Below are 13712 nucleotides of genomic sequence, written 5' to 3' on the forward strand. Positions count from 1 at the left end.
TCTCAGTCCATCTTTAAAGCATGATCATATTTAAGGGCTGAATACAGTATTCCATTTCAGCTGGTCCTAATCAAAATTAAACACTGACAACGCAGCCTCCCTAGTCTGAATATAAAAAATACAAAAGCAAAATACTTGAGCTACAGCTGCATTGTCAGCATGGCTATCTTGTATAGTTTTGTGTTAAAAAGAGGCAGGGAGAGATTTTAAGTCCATTATTGAGAAATATCTTCAAGACTTCACAATATTAACATTTCCTGTAGAGTGCTGAAAAGTCAGAAACTGCACTTAGCACTTAAGGAAGAAATTGGTAAGGATTATGAACAGAAACTGAACAAGAGGACTGTAACATCCACAGTGATGTTTTATTGTTTGGCTGACTTTAGGTTGACACAATAAATAGAAACGGTGAGAACTAAATTAGATGGAAAGAAACTTCAGTTATCTATTGTGTTGTTACTAAAAATAACAGCAAAAAAAAAAAAAAGCCAGAAGATGCTTATCCTGCCAGTATCCTTTCAAGAACTATGGTCAGTCTACCTTAGCCTTGGTTTTTACTGACTGGTGAAAGTGGAATTCTTTGTAAGATTCCTGGGGGTGGGGAGATCGGACGTTCCTCTTCCTCAGCCTGCTCCTAACCACACCTTCTTCTCCAAGGATATTTACCAACAGACATACGTCACACTCCGTGCTAAAACAACTGTTACTCATTCAGTTTGCACAGATGATTCACCATCAACCTTTCAGGGACCAGGGCAGCAACTAGAGGGAATGGAAAACACGTAAAGGCAACATGAATAGTCAACGTTTGCTGACTTCAGCTTCCCTCCTTCCTCAGCCTCACTCGGCGCGTCGCTCACTTCGCCTGACGCCCTACGGGTTCGCGTCCAGCAAAAGGCAGCGCGCCCCCAGGAGGCAGGCTGGCCGCGAGCCAAACCCCGAGCGCTTCCTGATGCCTCCGGTTCAGGTGCGCCCGGAAGCCAGGAGCGCTGGGCGAGCGCCCAAGGCGGGTGTCTGAGGTCACTCCGCTCTCCCGGGGAAGGAGGAGGCTGGGCGGAGTCACTGGCCAGCGCGTTTGTTTCACTAGCCTTTCCCAGCCGCTGCAGCCCCCCGGCGCTGATTTACTCCCCACACTGTGGGCCAGCCCTGGGCTGCTCCTCCAGCGGCGGGAGTGCGCCGGGACCCTTCTGCTGCTCTCGGGGCAGGAGGGGGCGCAGGGATCGCAGACTCCGCCCCTCCTCCACCGTGCACTCTGCTCCCCCAAACTGCTGCTGCCCGCCGGGCGGGGAAGGGACGTGCAGCCCGGCAGCTGCCCCCGCGCCGGAGTTGCCACGTGCAAACTTTCCCGAGCCGCGCCTCACCTGGGGAGCCGGCAGGCGGCAGCCGCTTCTCCCGGCTGGGGCTGAGAGGGGCCGTGGCCATCGCCCCCTGCCGCTCCGCAACAGCTGCCCGGCCCGCAGCAGCAACAGCAGCATCCTCCCGCTCCGGCCGCCGTCCTAGGGCGGGCTCTGGGGTAGGGGGGCTCTAGCTGGTGGCGTCCCGCCCGCAGCCTGGCTCCGGCCGCCGAAGGGGTGGCGAGTGAAAGGTGAGAGCGCAGCCTCCGGAGCGCGGCTTTCCGTTTGGCAGAGAAAAGCGAGGCAGCGGCCGGCGGGGCACAGGGAGCGGCTGTGCCTTCCCCGCGGGAAACATCCGCCCGCCGCGCGGGGGCCCTGGCAGCTGGGGCAGAGGCTGCGCCGCCCGCCTGCAGGGGCCGCCCCTTTCCCGGGCTCCTCCCTGGGCGGGCGGGCGCGCGGGCCTCAGCAGACCCCGGCTCGGAGCCGCTGAGCGGGAAGCGCGAGGCGGGCGAGCGCTGGTTCCTGGCGCTGTTCGCTCAGCTGCGTGGCCCTTCCTGCTGGGCAGTGGCGGGGGTCACGGGAGGGAAGGAGCTGTAAGTCGGGGGATGGCGGCGGGGGGGCGGTACAATACAGTGCCAAGTATCAGAGAGGTAGCCCTGGTAGTTTGTATCTTCACAAACAAGTCATGTGGCACCTTATAGACTAATAGTATTTTGGAGCATCAGTTTTCCTGGGCAAAGACCCGCTTTGTCAGATGACGAAGCAGGTCTTTGCCCACGAAAGCTAATGCTACAAACTATCAATACAGTGCCAGTAAGTGAAGAGCACACTAAAAAGAGCAGCCAGCGGCTGTGCAGCACTAGCCAGCCTAGAAATGCAAACAAATCATCACCCCACCTGCTGGGACCTGCAGAGAAAAGCCACCTCGAGCTGGTGCTTCCTACCCTTCTCCTGCAGCTGGGTCAAGATAACATAAGCAACAGGCCCTGTGCCAGGCTGGGAGTCGACAGAGGGGCACTTGACAATTACCTGTGATGGCCCCTTTATCTGAGGCACCTGTCTCTGCCCACCCTCAGATGGCAGATGACTGCTAGATGGACCTTTGTCTGACCCAGTGCAGCTGTTCCTATGTTCACTGACTAGGCAGGAGAAAGTTTCCAGCCTAGCCATAAGAAGGGTTTTTTTTTTTTGTTCCCCTCCTTCTGCCGTGGTAGACTGTGATTATCATCATGCGCTGAAGCATAATGATTTTGACCTAGCAAGTCCCTGACTGCCAAGGGACAGAGGGCATAATACCATACAATCCCTAACAAGCCTGATACAGGCATTGCCCTAACCCACTGTTGACCTAAACTAGCCACGGCCTAGGGGTGGGGTCACTGTCTGAGGTAGGGGAACCTAGACCATTCACACAGAGAAAGGAGGAGTCTCCTGTACAGTTTTAGCAGTGCTTTGGCTTTTAGCTCATACTATAGATGCTCCCACACTAAACCCCAGAGGTGCCGGGTATGAGTCTGCCTGGGGGCAGTTATGTAAAGTAGCATGCAAACTGGTAACATGTTAGTCATTAATATGTGAAGAATACGTTGGCAAACTTCCAGATGGCTTGAAGATTGTCTACAGAACAAATGGGAAGCTTTTCATTCCCAGGACATCGAAGGCTAGAAGCAAGACCTCCATGACCTCAATCATGGAGCTCCAATATGCAGATGACTACATGGTGGCTGCTCTTGTTCCCACTGCCCTTCAGACCATGTTAAGTGCCTTTGCTGAAGCATACAAGATTCTTGGCTTCACACCAAACATCAAAAAGACCAAGGTGCTCTCCCAAACTTCTACTGAAGTCAATGGAGAACTGCTGGAAAATGTAGAACACTTTCCAAACTTTCGAAGTAATCTTTCCATGAAGGTCTGTCTCCCTGCCCCATGGCACTGCCCCCTACACCCCTCTCACATAAATGCAAGATATGTACATTTTGAATACATATAATTTGGGGGATTACTGTATAGTGCTGGTCTGCCCATCTGGAAAAGGACATTGCAGAACTGAAGGAGGTTCCAAGAAGGACAATGAAAATGATCAAATGTGTTGAAAAACAAATATGAAAAGAATCTGAAAAATCTGGATTATTATCTTAGAAAGGAGATGAAAATAGGGCGCATGATATAAACATAAGAACATAAGAATGGCCATACTGGGTCAGACCAAAGGTCCATCAAGCCCAGCATCCCATCTGCCGACGGTGGCCAATGCCAGGTGCCCCAGAGAAGGAAAACAGAAGACAAGTGATTTATCTCCTGCCATCCATCTCCTGCCCTTGTTATGAAGGCTAGGGCACCATACTTTATCCCTGGCTAATAGCCATTTATGGACCTGACCTGCAAAAATTTATCAAGCTCTTTTTTAAACCCTAATAGAGTCCTGGCCTTCATATGAAATAATAGTCTAGAAATGGTAGATAGGAAGAACAGGAGATGCCAGTTTCATACAAAAGAAGAAAGTGACATTCAGTGAAACTGAAAACGAGCAAAACAAAAAAAATTTTGTAATGCAATTATACTGTGGAATTTATTGCCAGAGGAGGTCATTAAAATCAAGAATTTAGCAATGTTCAATAAGGGATTGGGTATTTATTTGGATAACAATATCCAGAGTTGTTATAATAACAATTGTGAAAGGGCTAGGAAAGCTTATTCTTCAGGGTTTAAAATTGTCTTTAACTATTAGAAAGCAGAATGAGACCTACTACGGGGTAGATATCTCACATTCCACAGCAGCATTCTTACACCTGGGTACACCTACTAAGGGACAGGCCCAACAAAGAGCAACAGAACAACACTGTCCAGTACCTACAGCCCTAGCTAAAATCTTTCCAACACATCATTGAGGATCTATAACCTATCCTAGATGACAATCCCTCAACCTCATAGACCTTGGGAAACAGGGAACCAGTCCTCAGTTACAGACAGTCCTCCAACCTGAAACAAATACTCAGCACCAACTACGCATGGCACAACAGAAACACTAACCTGGGAACCAATCCTTGCAACAAACCCTGTTGTTAACTCTGTCCGTATATCTGCTCTAGTGACACCATCATAGGACTTAACCACATCAGTTGCACCATCGGGGCTTGTTCAGCTGCACATATACTAATGTGTAATATATGCCATCATGTGCCAGCAATACCCTTCTGCTATGTATCTTGGCCAAACGGGACTGTTTCTGTGCAAAAGACTAAATGGACACAAGTCAGACATCAAAAGTGGTTACATTTAAAAAACAGTAGGCGAGCACTCTGACTTCCCTGGACTGTCAGTAACAGACCTGACAGTTACCATACTTGAGCAAAGAAAACCATCAAAACAGACTGCAGTGTGAAACTGCAGACCTGGATTCCTATGCAAACTTGACACTATCAAAATGGGTCTGAACAGAGACTGGGAATGGCTAGCTCACTAGAGAAAGTAATCCTCCCCCTTTTGGTAGTTTCATCTTATCAGCTGTTGAGAGTTGGCCACATCCACCATGTTGGAATAGGACTTGTTAGCCCTGATTTTCCACATAGTAATGGAGCTTCTTTGCACATGCATATATCCATGCCAAACTTAAGATTCCACTTCATGCATTTGATGAGCTTCTAGCCCACATAAATTTGTTAGTCTTTAAAGTGCCATGAGACTCCTTGGTGTTTTTTTTTCTGAAACAGACTAACAGGGCTACCCCATTGAAATGCTCTCCCTTATAATGACTAATTGCCTTATGCAAATAGGTGTAAGTAGATTACCTATGTATAGATAGGCAGTGGAATGTGAACTTCAAAGCAATGAGTCAGTGTGTGCTCAGGTGACATGATCTCTTCAAAACCATTGCCAGCCTGCTTCAGCTAGAAAAGTGAAATACGGGGACTGATATCCTGCATCTCTAGTCGGTCAACCTTAAACAGCGAAAGTGTAAGCCATGGGACTGAGAACTTCCAAACAGTTATTTGAAAAACTCCCAGGAAAGCATGAAAATACTTGACCAGACCTTACATCTAAGCTACATACAGATTCTAACCTTCTGAAAGCCAGCAGACTTATCTATCACTGCTACAAATCTGATAAAAGGACTTCGAACGCATTTGCAATGTATATAATCTTTAAACCATTCAATAACTCTTCTTTTATTAATACATATTTAATTAATTTACTCTAAATTTAGTTGACAACCTGATATTTGGGTAAGATCTAACACACACAATGACTTGGGGAAAAGTGTCTGATCCTTTGGTATAAGTAGCACCAACATCACCTATAATGATTTGGGCTTTTGATAAATATCTGACTATGTTAGACCTGTTTGTCTCGGTAAGGACTGGAACACTTAGAGGTCACCGTGTTTGGGTTCTTGTTCACCAGTGTGGTAATACAAAGGTCTTTTGTTCCTGGTTTGAGGTCTGTACAATAAACCCTTGAGTTACATGGGGGTTGTGCTTCTGCAGCCCCACATAACTAGAATTTTCATATAAGTTGAGGGGAGACTCCTGAGATTGCAGGAGCCAGGAAACTGACCAGCCCAGCAGGACTTATTCCCAGCTCCTGAAAGCAGTGGGGAGCTATGAATCAACCAGCTGCTTGGCTCCCGGCTCCCCTCTGCTTGCAGAGAGGGGAAACTGACCAGGGCAGCAGCCTTGTTCAGTTTCCTGGCTCCAGCCAGTGGAGGGGAGCTGGGAACCAGTGGCAGCCTGGTTCCCAGCTCCCCTCTGCTCCTTGTGTGGTGAGATTGCCAGCTATTTTTCTTATAGTCTGTCCTGCGTGTGATAGTCTAAGCGTGGCACATCCAAGCAACCAGTCACAATAACTTTTTCCATATAAAGCATTTTTCATCCAAGAATTTGAAAATATTTTACAAATATTAACTAAAGCTCATGTTCGCTCTTAGAAGAGGATGACTTCTCAGTTCTCAGACATCAAGTCAATGCCAGAGGAAGAAATAGAATAGAGACATTCAATCCACTGCTCTGAGTCTACTTCCTGCCCTCTTGAAAGTCATTGCCACATGCATTTGAATAGGAGAATGATTAGCTTAAATATACAATTCAAATTTTATATGCATTGGTTTCTGTATAACAGTTGTCACCCCATCTAACATGATAAACTAGGTCAGTACAGTAGTAACAGGCAAGTAATCATGTTAGTCTGTGTCTTCACAAAACAAACCAGCAGTCATGTAGTGCTTTAAAAACTAACAAAGTAATTTATTAGGTGATTGAGCTGTACTGGAAATAGTCTCTCCCCACATCTGAAGTGGATCTAACCCAAGGAAGGTCATCACCTGATAAATTATTTTGTTAGTCTTTGAAGTGCTACATGACTACTTTTTTGTTTTGTTTAGGGCAGCACACACATCTGCAAACTAAGGTTTGTGAACTTAAGATGAAATATGCAATGTATATTTTAAAGAAGTAAAATACCAGAGGTGGGACTGGGGACAAAAAGCATGGTTTTTGAGCTGTTTGGAGATGTTCTTCTCACTTTGACACCCATATCCTTAAAGATTCCAGATTAGTCAAATGTTCAGTGACATAAATAAGGGAGGAACGTCTGTTGCCAAAGCAATTGAGAAGGAAATTTCAGAGAGGCATTCAAAAGTGTTGGTTATTGATTATTAAAGTGTTGGGTAAAAAGGGGACCTGAAGTTGACATCACACATCACTAATCACTCATATTTGTGAACTCACCAGCCAGAGTGAATCTGAGACAGGTTTTTTTAAATATGTATTATATGGGAAATCATTGTAAAAAGATACTTAGAACACATTCAAACAGTTCAAAAGCTTTGTTTAAATTTTCAGTCCTAATATTCCTAGTCACATTATCCAGATTCTTCTCCAACAACATCACAGACCAAATACCATTAGAAAGGCAAAAATTGCTACTAGGCAGCTAAAGTCCTGTGGCACTTATAAGCCGTGTCTACACGTGCACGCTACTTCAAAGTAGCGGCACTAACTTCGAAATAGCGCCCGTCACGGCTACACATGTTGGGCGCTATTTCAACATTAACATCGACGTTAGGCGGCGAGACGTCGAAGCCGCTAACCCCATGAGGGGATGGGAATAGCGCCCTACTTCAAAGTTGAACGTCGAAGTAGGGCACGTGTAGACGATCCGCGTCCCGCAACATCGAAATAGCGGGGTCCGCCATGGTGGCCATCAGCTGAGGCGTTGAGAGATGCGCTCTCTCCAGCCCCGGTGGGGCTCTATGGTCACCGTGTGCAGCAGCCCTTAGCCCAGGGCTTCTGGCTGCTGCTGCTGCAGCTGGGGATCCATGCTGCATGCACAGGGTCTGCAACCAGTTGTTGGCTCTGTGGATCTTGTGTTGTTTAGTGCAACTGTGTCTGGGAGGGGCCCTTTAAGGGAGCGGCTTGCTGTTGAGTCTGCCCTGTGACCCTGTCTGCAGCTGTGCCTGGCACCCTTATTTCGATGTGTGCTACTTTGGCGTGTAGACGTTCCCTCGCAGCGCCTATTTCGATGTGGTGCTGCGCAATGTCGATGTTGAACGTCGACGTTGCCAGCCCTGGAGGACGTGTAGACATTATTCGTCGAAATAGCTTATTTCGATGTCTCCACATCGAAACAGGCTACTTCGAAGTAGGCTTCACGTGTAGACGTAGCTATAGAGTAACAGATATTTTGGAGCATAAGCTTTTGTGGGCAATGACCCGCTTCATCTTTGCTCACGAAAGCTTATGCTCCAAAACATCTGTTGGTCTATAAGATGCCACAGGACTTCTTGTTGTTCTCAAAGATACAGACTAACACGGCTACCTCTCTGATACTAGGCAGCTGCTTTTCAAAATTACAGGGACTGTCAAAGATGGGTTCAGGTAGGTACTTAAAAAGCTAATATTATGGCTGGACATTTTAGTTCGGAGCAGTCTGAGCTTTACATGTTCTTATTGTAAAAGCTATACTTATCAATTGAGATTTAACCTACTGGGGCTAAGACAGTCTGTGACATAACCTCTGTCTATTTAGGATAGCATTGGTGTGATGCCAAAGTTGAGAAATATATTGGTTACTTTTTGCCATAGTTATGAAGAACAGGAAATAATCTGAGTTCCTCCTTTGAGAAATAAGTGGTAGATAGTATTTCCCTGTGTGAAAGCTTGAAAATATGTTTTTAAACCAGCAAATCTGGTTGCTTCAAATATTAAACAAGCCAATACCTTTTTCATTCAAGTAAGTCTTAATATGTCCATAGGATGTCATAAATTGTTCTTTTCTGCTTCAATATATCACCTGTATTGTTTGGCACCTGGCAAACAAATGGAATAAAAATATGTATGTATGAATCAAGTTGAATTCTGAAAATGATGGGTCAAGCACATTTTTGCTACAGTCACAGAAGATATAAAGGAAGATACTCTGTTAGGAGGATCTACTTAATCTCAGACTCAGGGATATATGCAAATATGATTTAAATTACTAATAGTCCACCCTTTCATTTTTTGCTCCATATGTTTCATAAATCAAAGAATTACAAACAAAATCTCTTGTATATAAAATCTGCGTAATAAGTGAGGTTCTCTTGTCCTAGATGTAGATGTAATACTTATTAAAAGAAAGTTCCTGTCCTGAAAACACACATGGTTAACTTTATTAGTGTGAGCAGTCCCACTGACTTCAGGCTAAGCATATTGGTTATGTCTAGAACAGAGTGTTTTGTCACCAAAATGGCCGTTTAGTCAAGAAAACCTGCTGTGTGCCCAGATTCCCAAGTGTATTCTGTTGACAGTAAGTCGACGGAACACAGCACATTTGTCGACAGATATACCTCACTCGCCATGAGGAAGAATGCCGCTGTTGACAGAGATCCGTTGATAAAGAGACAGTGTAGACGTTCGGGGTGGGGGGGGGCTTCTGTTGACAGAAGAGGCCTCTGGGACATCAGACAACCCTGCCTGCTGTGCTTCTGGGTGGCCATTTTGCCAATAGAGAGGCTGGGCAGTCCAATCACATTCTGTTGGCCAAGAGGATTCCTCTTTCAATCAGTTTTAGCCATCTGGCTGCAATCTGTCAGAAGAAGTTTTGTTGCAAGGTATCTTCTGATGAAAACTTCTGCTGACCGATCCCTCTAATATAGACATAGCCATTTTAAGTGTTTGCAGAATTGCTACCTAATTCAATAAAAGTAATTGGCACTTACATAGAATATCTAACATTGGCCTGAGAGTGAAGGAACTAAGTCCAACCTCTCTTATTCTTCCATAAATAGGAAGCAACGCTGTTTAAATCAACAGATTTACACCAGTTTGAGATAATAATTCCACAAAATCTAGTACTATATCATAATCTGAAAATTTGGAATAAACTGCCGAATTTAAAATGACCTACTAAAAATTTACATCTGAACATCTGAAATTGCAACAAAAACAAAACAAGCAAGCAACCAACCAACCAACCAACCAAAACACAAAAACACGCCCCCAAGAAAACAAAAACAAAAGAAAAAACAAAACCTCCCTGAAAAATGTTCTAGAATTATTGCAAGAGCCAAAGGATACTAAACATTTGTTTCATGCCTGTAATAAAATTTGTTTAGCAGCTGAAAAATAAAAACAAACAATCTGGATGCACAAGAGAGGTCCAGCTGCAATTAAAGCTGTTTGCTAGGATTAGTGAGCTCAGTTCTAACATCTCAAAGAATCCAATGTCAAATTGAATTTAAAAATAAACCTTCAAAACCACATTTAGTACCTTACCTCTGAAGTCTGATAATCAGACCTTGATGTAAAGCCTTATAATACAATATTGTTATGAGCAAGAATAAGTTACCACCTACTATGCTATAAAGGAAAGAGTTTGCAGCATCATTTGTTCCTCCAATTAGAGAACAGTAAAGGATGCCAACCTTCAATTAACATTTCAAAATTCTGAACAAAATTTGACTGGAGCCTACAATTAGTTGGATCTGTAGAACACAAATTGTTGCTGGCAGCGCTTGAAACATCTACAGGAACGTATGCAGGTTTTGGGACTGTGCACAGGTGAAACCATATTAGGAGACTATATTTGCTTAAATACCACATTTTTAAAGGTGAACATGGGAAAATTACCTAGTGTACCAAGCCCTTCTCACACACAGCTCAAAGGGACATTTAAAGTGCTCAGTTTAGCCATTGCTAAGAAGGTATTATAGATTCCGGAGATATATCACTAGTTATTGTGCCTGGATAGATGATGGCCCTCTAAAATGCACTTCTTGGAAGAGACTTTTTTAGGGCATGTCTAATAAAAGCACTATTTTTCCACAACACAGAAAACACATTCTTCCTTCTGTCTCCCACATACACTTTTTACCTTTGTTTTGCTTATCCCATCCCACTCCTTTTTCCATTTTCACTTTAGTTTCTTTTACTTCAACCGTATAATTACATCATGGTTGTACTATCCTCCTGCAGAATTAGATGTCTTTCTCTATTTTCTAAGCTGTTAGTGCATGGAGTAGTTAAATTTTAGAAGAAGGAAGCAATATTGAATGCTAATCTGTATTTTAAAAATCTTTCAGACTTCAGCTTCAAAACATTTAAAATAACATAAATAAACGGAATACTGAAAATTTATCACAAACAAGAGTATGTACAGCCTCCATCTAGTACAGTGGTCAGGGAACCATAAGCATTGAACAAAAAGATTGGTTTAATATTTTCAGCAACATTATATTCTAATACAGTAGAATCCCAAGCTATGTGCACTCGACTTGTCGTATCTCAGGTTAACGCAACTTTGAGTGGTGGGGAACTGTCAGGTGCCAGCTCTCTGCCACTCAGAGCTGATCAACTGCTGTGCTGGTCAATTTCCCTGTCCCCGGGAGTGGCACAGAAGGGAAGCCTCCATGATGTGCTGGTCAGTTTCCTGGCTCCCCCTGCCCTAAATTTGAGTTAAGTGAGGTTGCCCAGGAACACAACCTTCATGTAACTCGGCAGTCTACTGTATACCTCAATGCTTTGTGAAGCCTCTATTATTAGTGCCTCTACAAGTACAATGCATCTATTACAATAGCAATACTAAGGGGAATTGGAGAGTTGAGAGGGATAGCTTGATGGTTTGAGTAGTGGCCTGCTAAACCCGGGATTGCATGCTCAGTCCTTGAGGGGGATGGTGATAGATTCTGCTGAGTGCAGGGGACTGGACTAAAGGTACCTTCCAGCTCTGTGAGATAGCTATGTCTCCATAACTAGATAAATGCAGGTACACATCCTGAGATAAAGGTGATCCACCCAAACTTAATGGATTATTTACATTAATAAGGTGCAACTTAGTGTAAAATTCTGGGGAAAAATTGGAACTTGTGCTAATTTGACCTTCCTTTCTTTTGTGTTATCATATAAAAACTGAAAAGCCTTTACCTTGCACGATGGACAAGTATCAGATGGGTAGACGAGTTAGTCTGTCTTTTCAAAAATAACAAGAAGGCCTGTGGCACCTTATAGGCTAACATTTTGGAGCATAAGCTTTTGTGGGCAAAGATGAAGTGGGTCTTTGCCCATGAAAGCTTATGCTCCAAAATATCTGTTAGTCTGTAAGGTGACACAGACTTCTTGTTTTTGAAAAGCCTTTGTTTACAGAGATTCCTTCTTGCAGGCTATATTCACATACTCTCTTAGTGGTAGATAGTTCTTTTGCTATGAGGAAAGTTTGATTTTTAAAAATGATCTTCCCTTCCTGTGCCCTAAGGGAACTGCTGCAGCAAGAGGCATCTGCTTTAGTAAAAAAAAGTTACTGGCACTTAAACCCATATTCTTTTCCATCTCACTTTGCTGCAAGGAACATTTTTACTCCACTTCCAAGCATGTTAGTATTCAGTTGCCAAAAAAAAGCACAATAATTTATGTTGGATGGAGTGACCGTAGAGTACCCAGATTTTATATTTTGTGTGTGTGACTATTTGCCAGAACTTTGATAGATAGTGTAGGTTTCTATTACGAAAATATTTTGGTCAACTCTACCCCGTCTTTTATTACTGCCTTTCCAGTGCCATGAAGACACCACCCTACTAAATGAAAACCACTGCTGGAATGAACTCCTCAGACAAAAGACACTAGTTCCATCCAGCACAGCACCTACAAATTTATTTAAAATTGGTCATAAGAATTCATCCTCATTTACCACGTTGTTTTTCTATCTCCTTTGTAGTCCCAAACACCAGTTCCAATACACATTATTCTGTAAGCCTGGCTATCTTTCTGTTCAAGACTATAACTCCCTTTATCTGGAAAGGGGGATTTTTTTTCCCTCCTTCATAGAAAAGCATTCTGAATAAACAATCTTGTAATAAAACGTTAAAATTTCTCCCAAATGAAAAAAATACAGTCCACCCCTAAGTACTACTTGTATCTTTGTACTGCTTTCCAGCTGGAAGACAGGTAATTTTCATCTTACAATTTCAACTTACAAAATTGTCTGACGTGCATTCGTGACTGTTCTGAATGTAGCAACCTCACAATTGTAATTAATCCTTTGTGGTACCTTAGTAGGCCAAAGAATATCTGTAACAGAGGTCCTGGGTTTCAGCTATGTGTGAGTTGGGATTCTCCTTCCAGATGATGTCACAATACCCACTTGTATTGAGGATGCCCTTCTGGGTGAAGGAACCCAGTTATTAGGAAAAGGCAGGGAATAGTTAAGGGGATACGATTATTAGAAATACATAGCTGGGTTGGTGAGAGCCAACAGAACTTCATGATGAATTTCCAGATGCAAAGTTGTGGACCTCTTGAGACATCTAAGTAGATGTGCAGCTGGGGAGAAGAGCAATGGTTGAGATACATGTAGGTACCAGTCCCATAGGGAAACAGCTGTACAAGACAAAGTCCAGGATTTCCACTGAATCTCTGAAATGTCAAGTCCCAAGTTCAGTGCCAGTTAGAGATGCAGAACTCCATGGTCTAAATGCCAGTGAGGTCATGGTGTGAGGAAGGGGGATACTTTATTAAGAATTAGGAACCTTTTGGGAAAGGAGAATTCCATACGGGTAGGATGGGCTCCACCTAGACCAGAACAAGGTTGATGGAATGTAAATTTAAAAGGCTGTAGAAAACAGAAGCTGACAAAATGCACAAGAAAAACAGTCAAAGGAAGCAGAGTTCCACTGAATTCCAACATGAAGGCAGACAATTAAATTGACAAATTTTACAAGTGCTTCTATATAAACGCAAAATGTCTAAATACTAATATGGTTGAAATTGACTGTCTGTTATTAAACTATATAATATGCACCAGAAATTTGAAAAATGACAATGGGACATGGTAACACCAAGCTATAACACCCCTCCCCCCCACCCAAAAACCCCCCCCACCAGGAATGAGAATAGATTGTGCAAGAAAACA

General features: G+C 43.7%; 1 protein-coding gene across 2 annotated transcripts in view; it reads right to left on the reverse strand.

Annotated features, from left to right (window-relative positions):
- The window catches only part of MCUB (mitochondrial calcium uniporter dominant negative subunit beta), a 74730-nt gene extending 72984 nt beyond the window's left edge, over positions 1–1746 (reverse strand). For both annotated transcript variants that reach the window (XM_074993451.1, XM_074993450.1), the window contains exon 1: positions 1362–1746. In XM_074993451.1, coding sequence (XP_074849552.1) covers positions 1362–1475 — 114 coding nt within the window. In that variant the 5' untranslated portion in view covers positions 1476–1746. The remainder of the gene's footprint in view (positions 1–1361) is intronic.
- Between the last annotated feature and the right edge of the window lie 11966 nt (positions 1747–13712).

Source organism: Carettochelys insculpta, chromosome 4 (genome assembly GCF_033958435.1).
Source record: "Carettochelys insculpta isolate YL-2023 chromosome 4, ASM3395843v1, whole genome shotgun sequence".
NCBI lineage: Eukaryota > Metazoa > Chordata > Testudines > Carettochelyidae > Carettochelys > Carettochelys insculpta.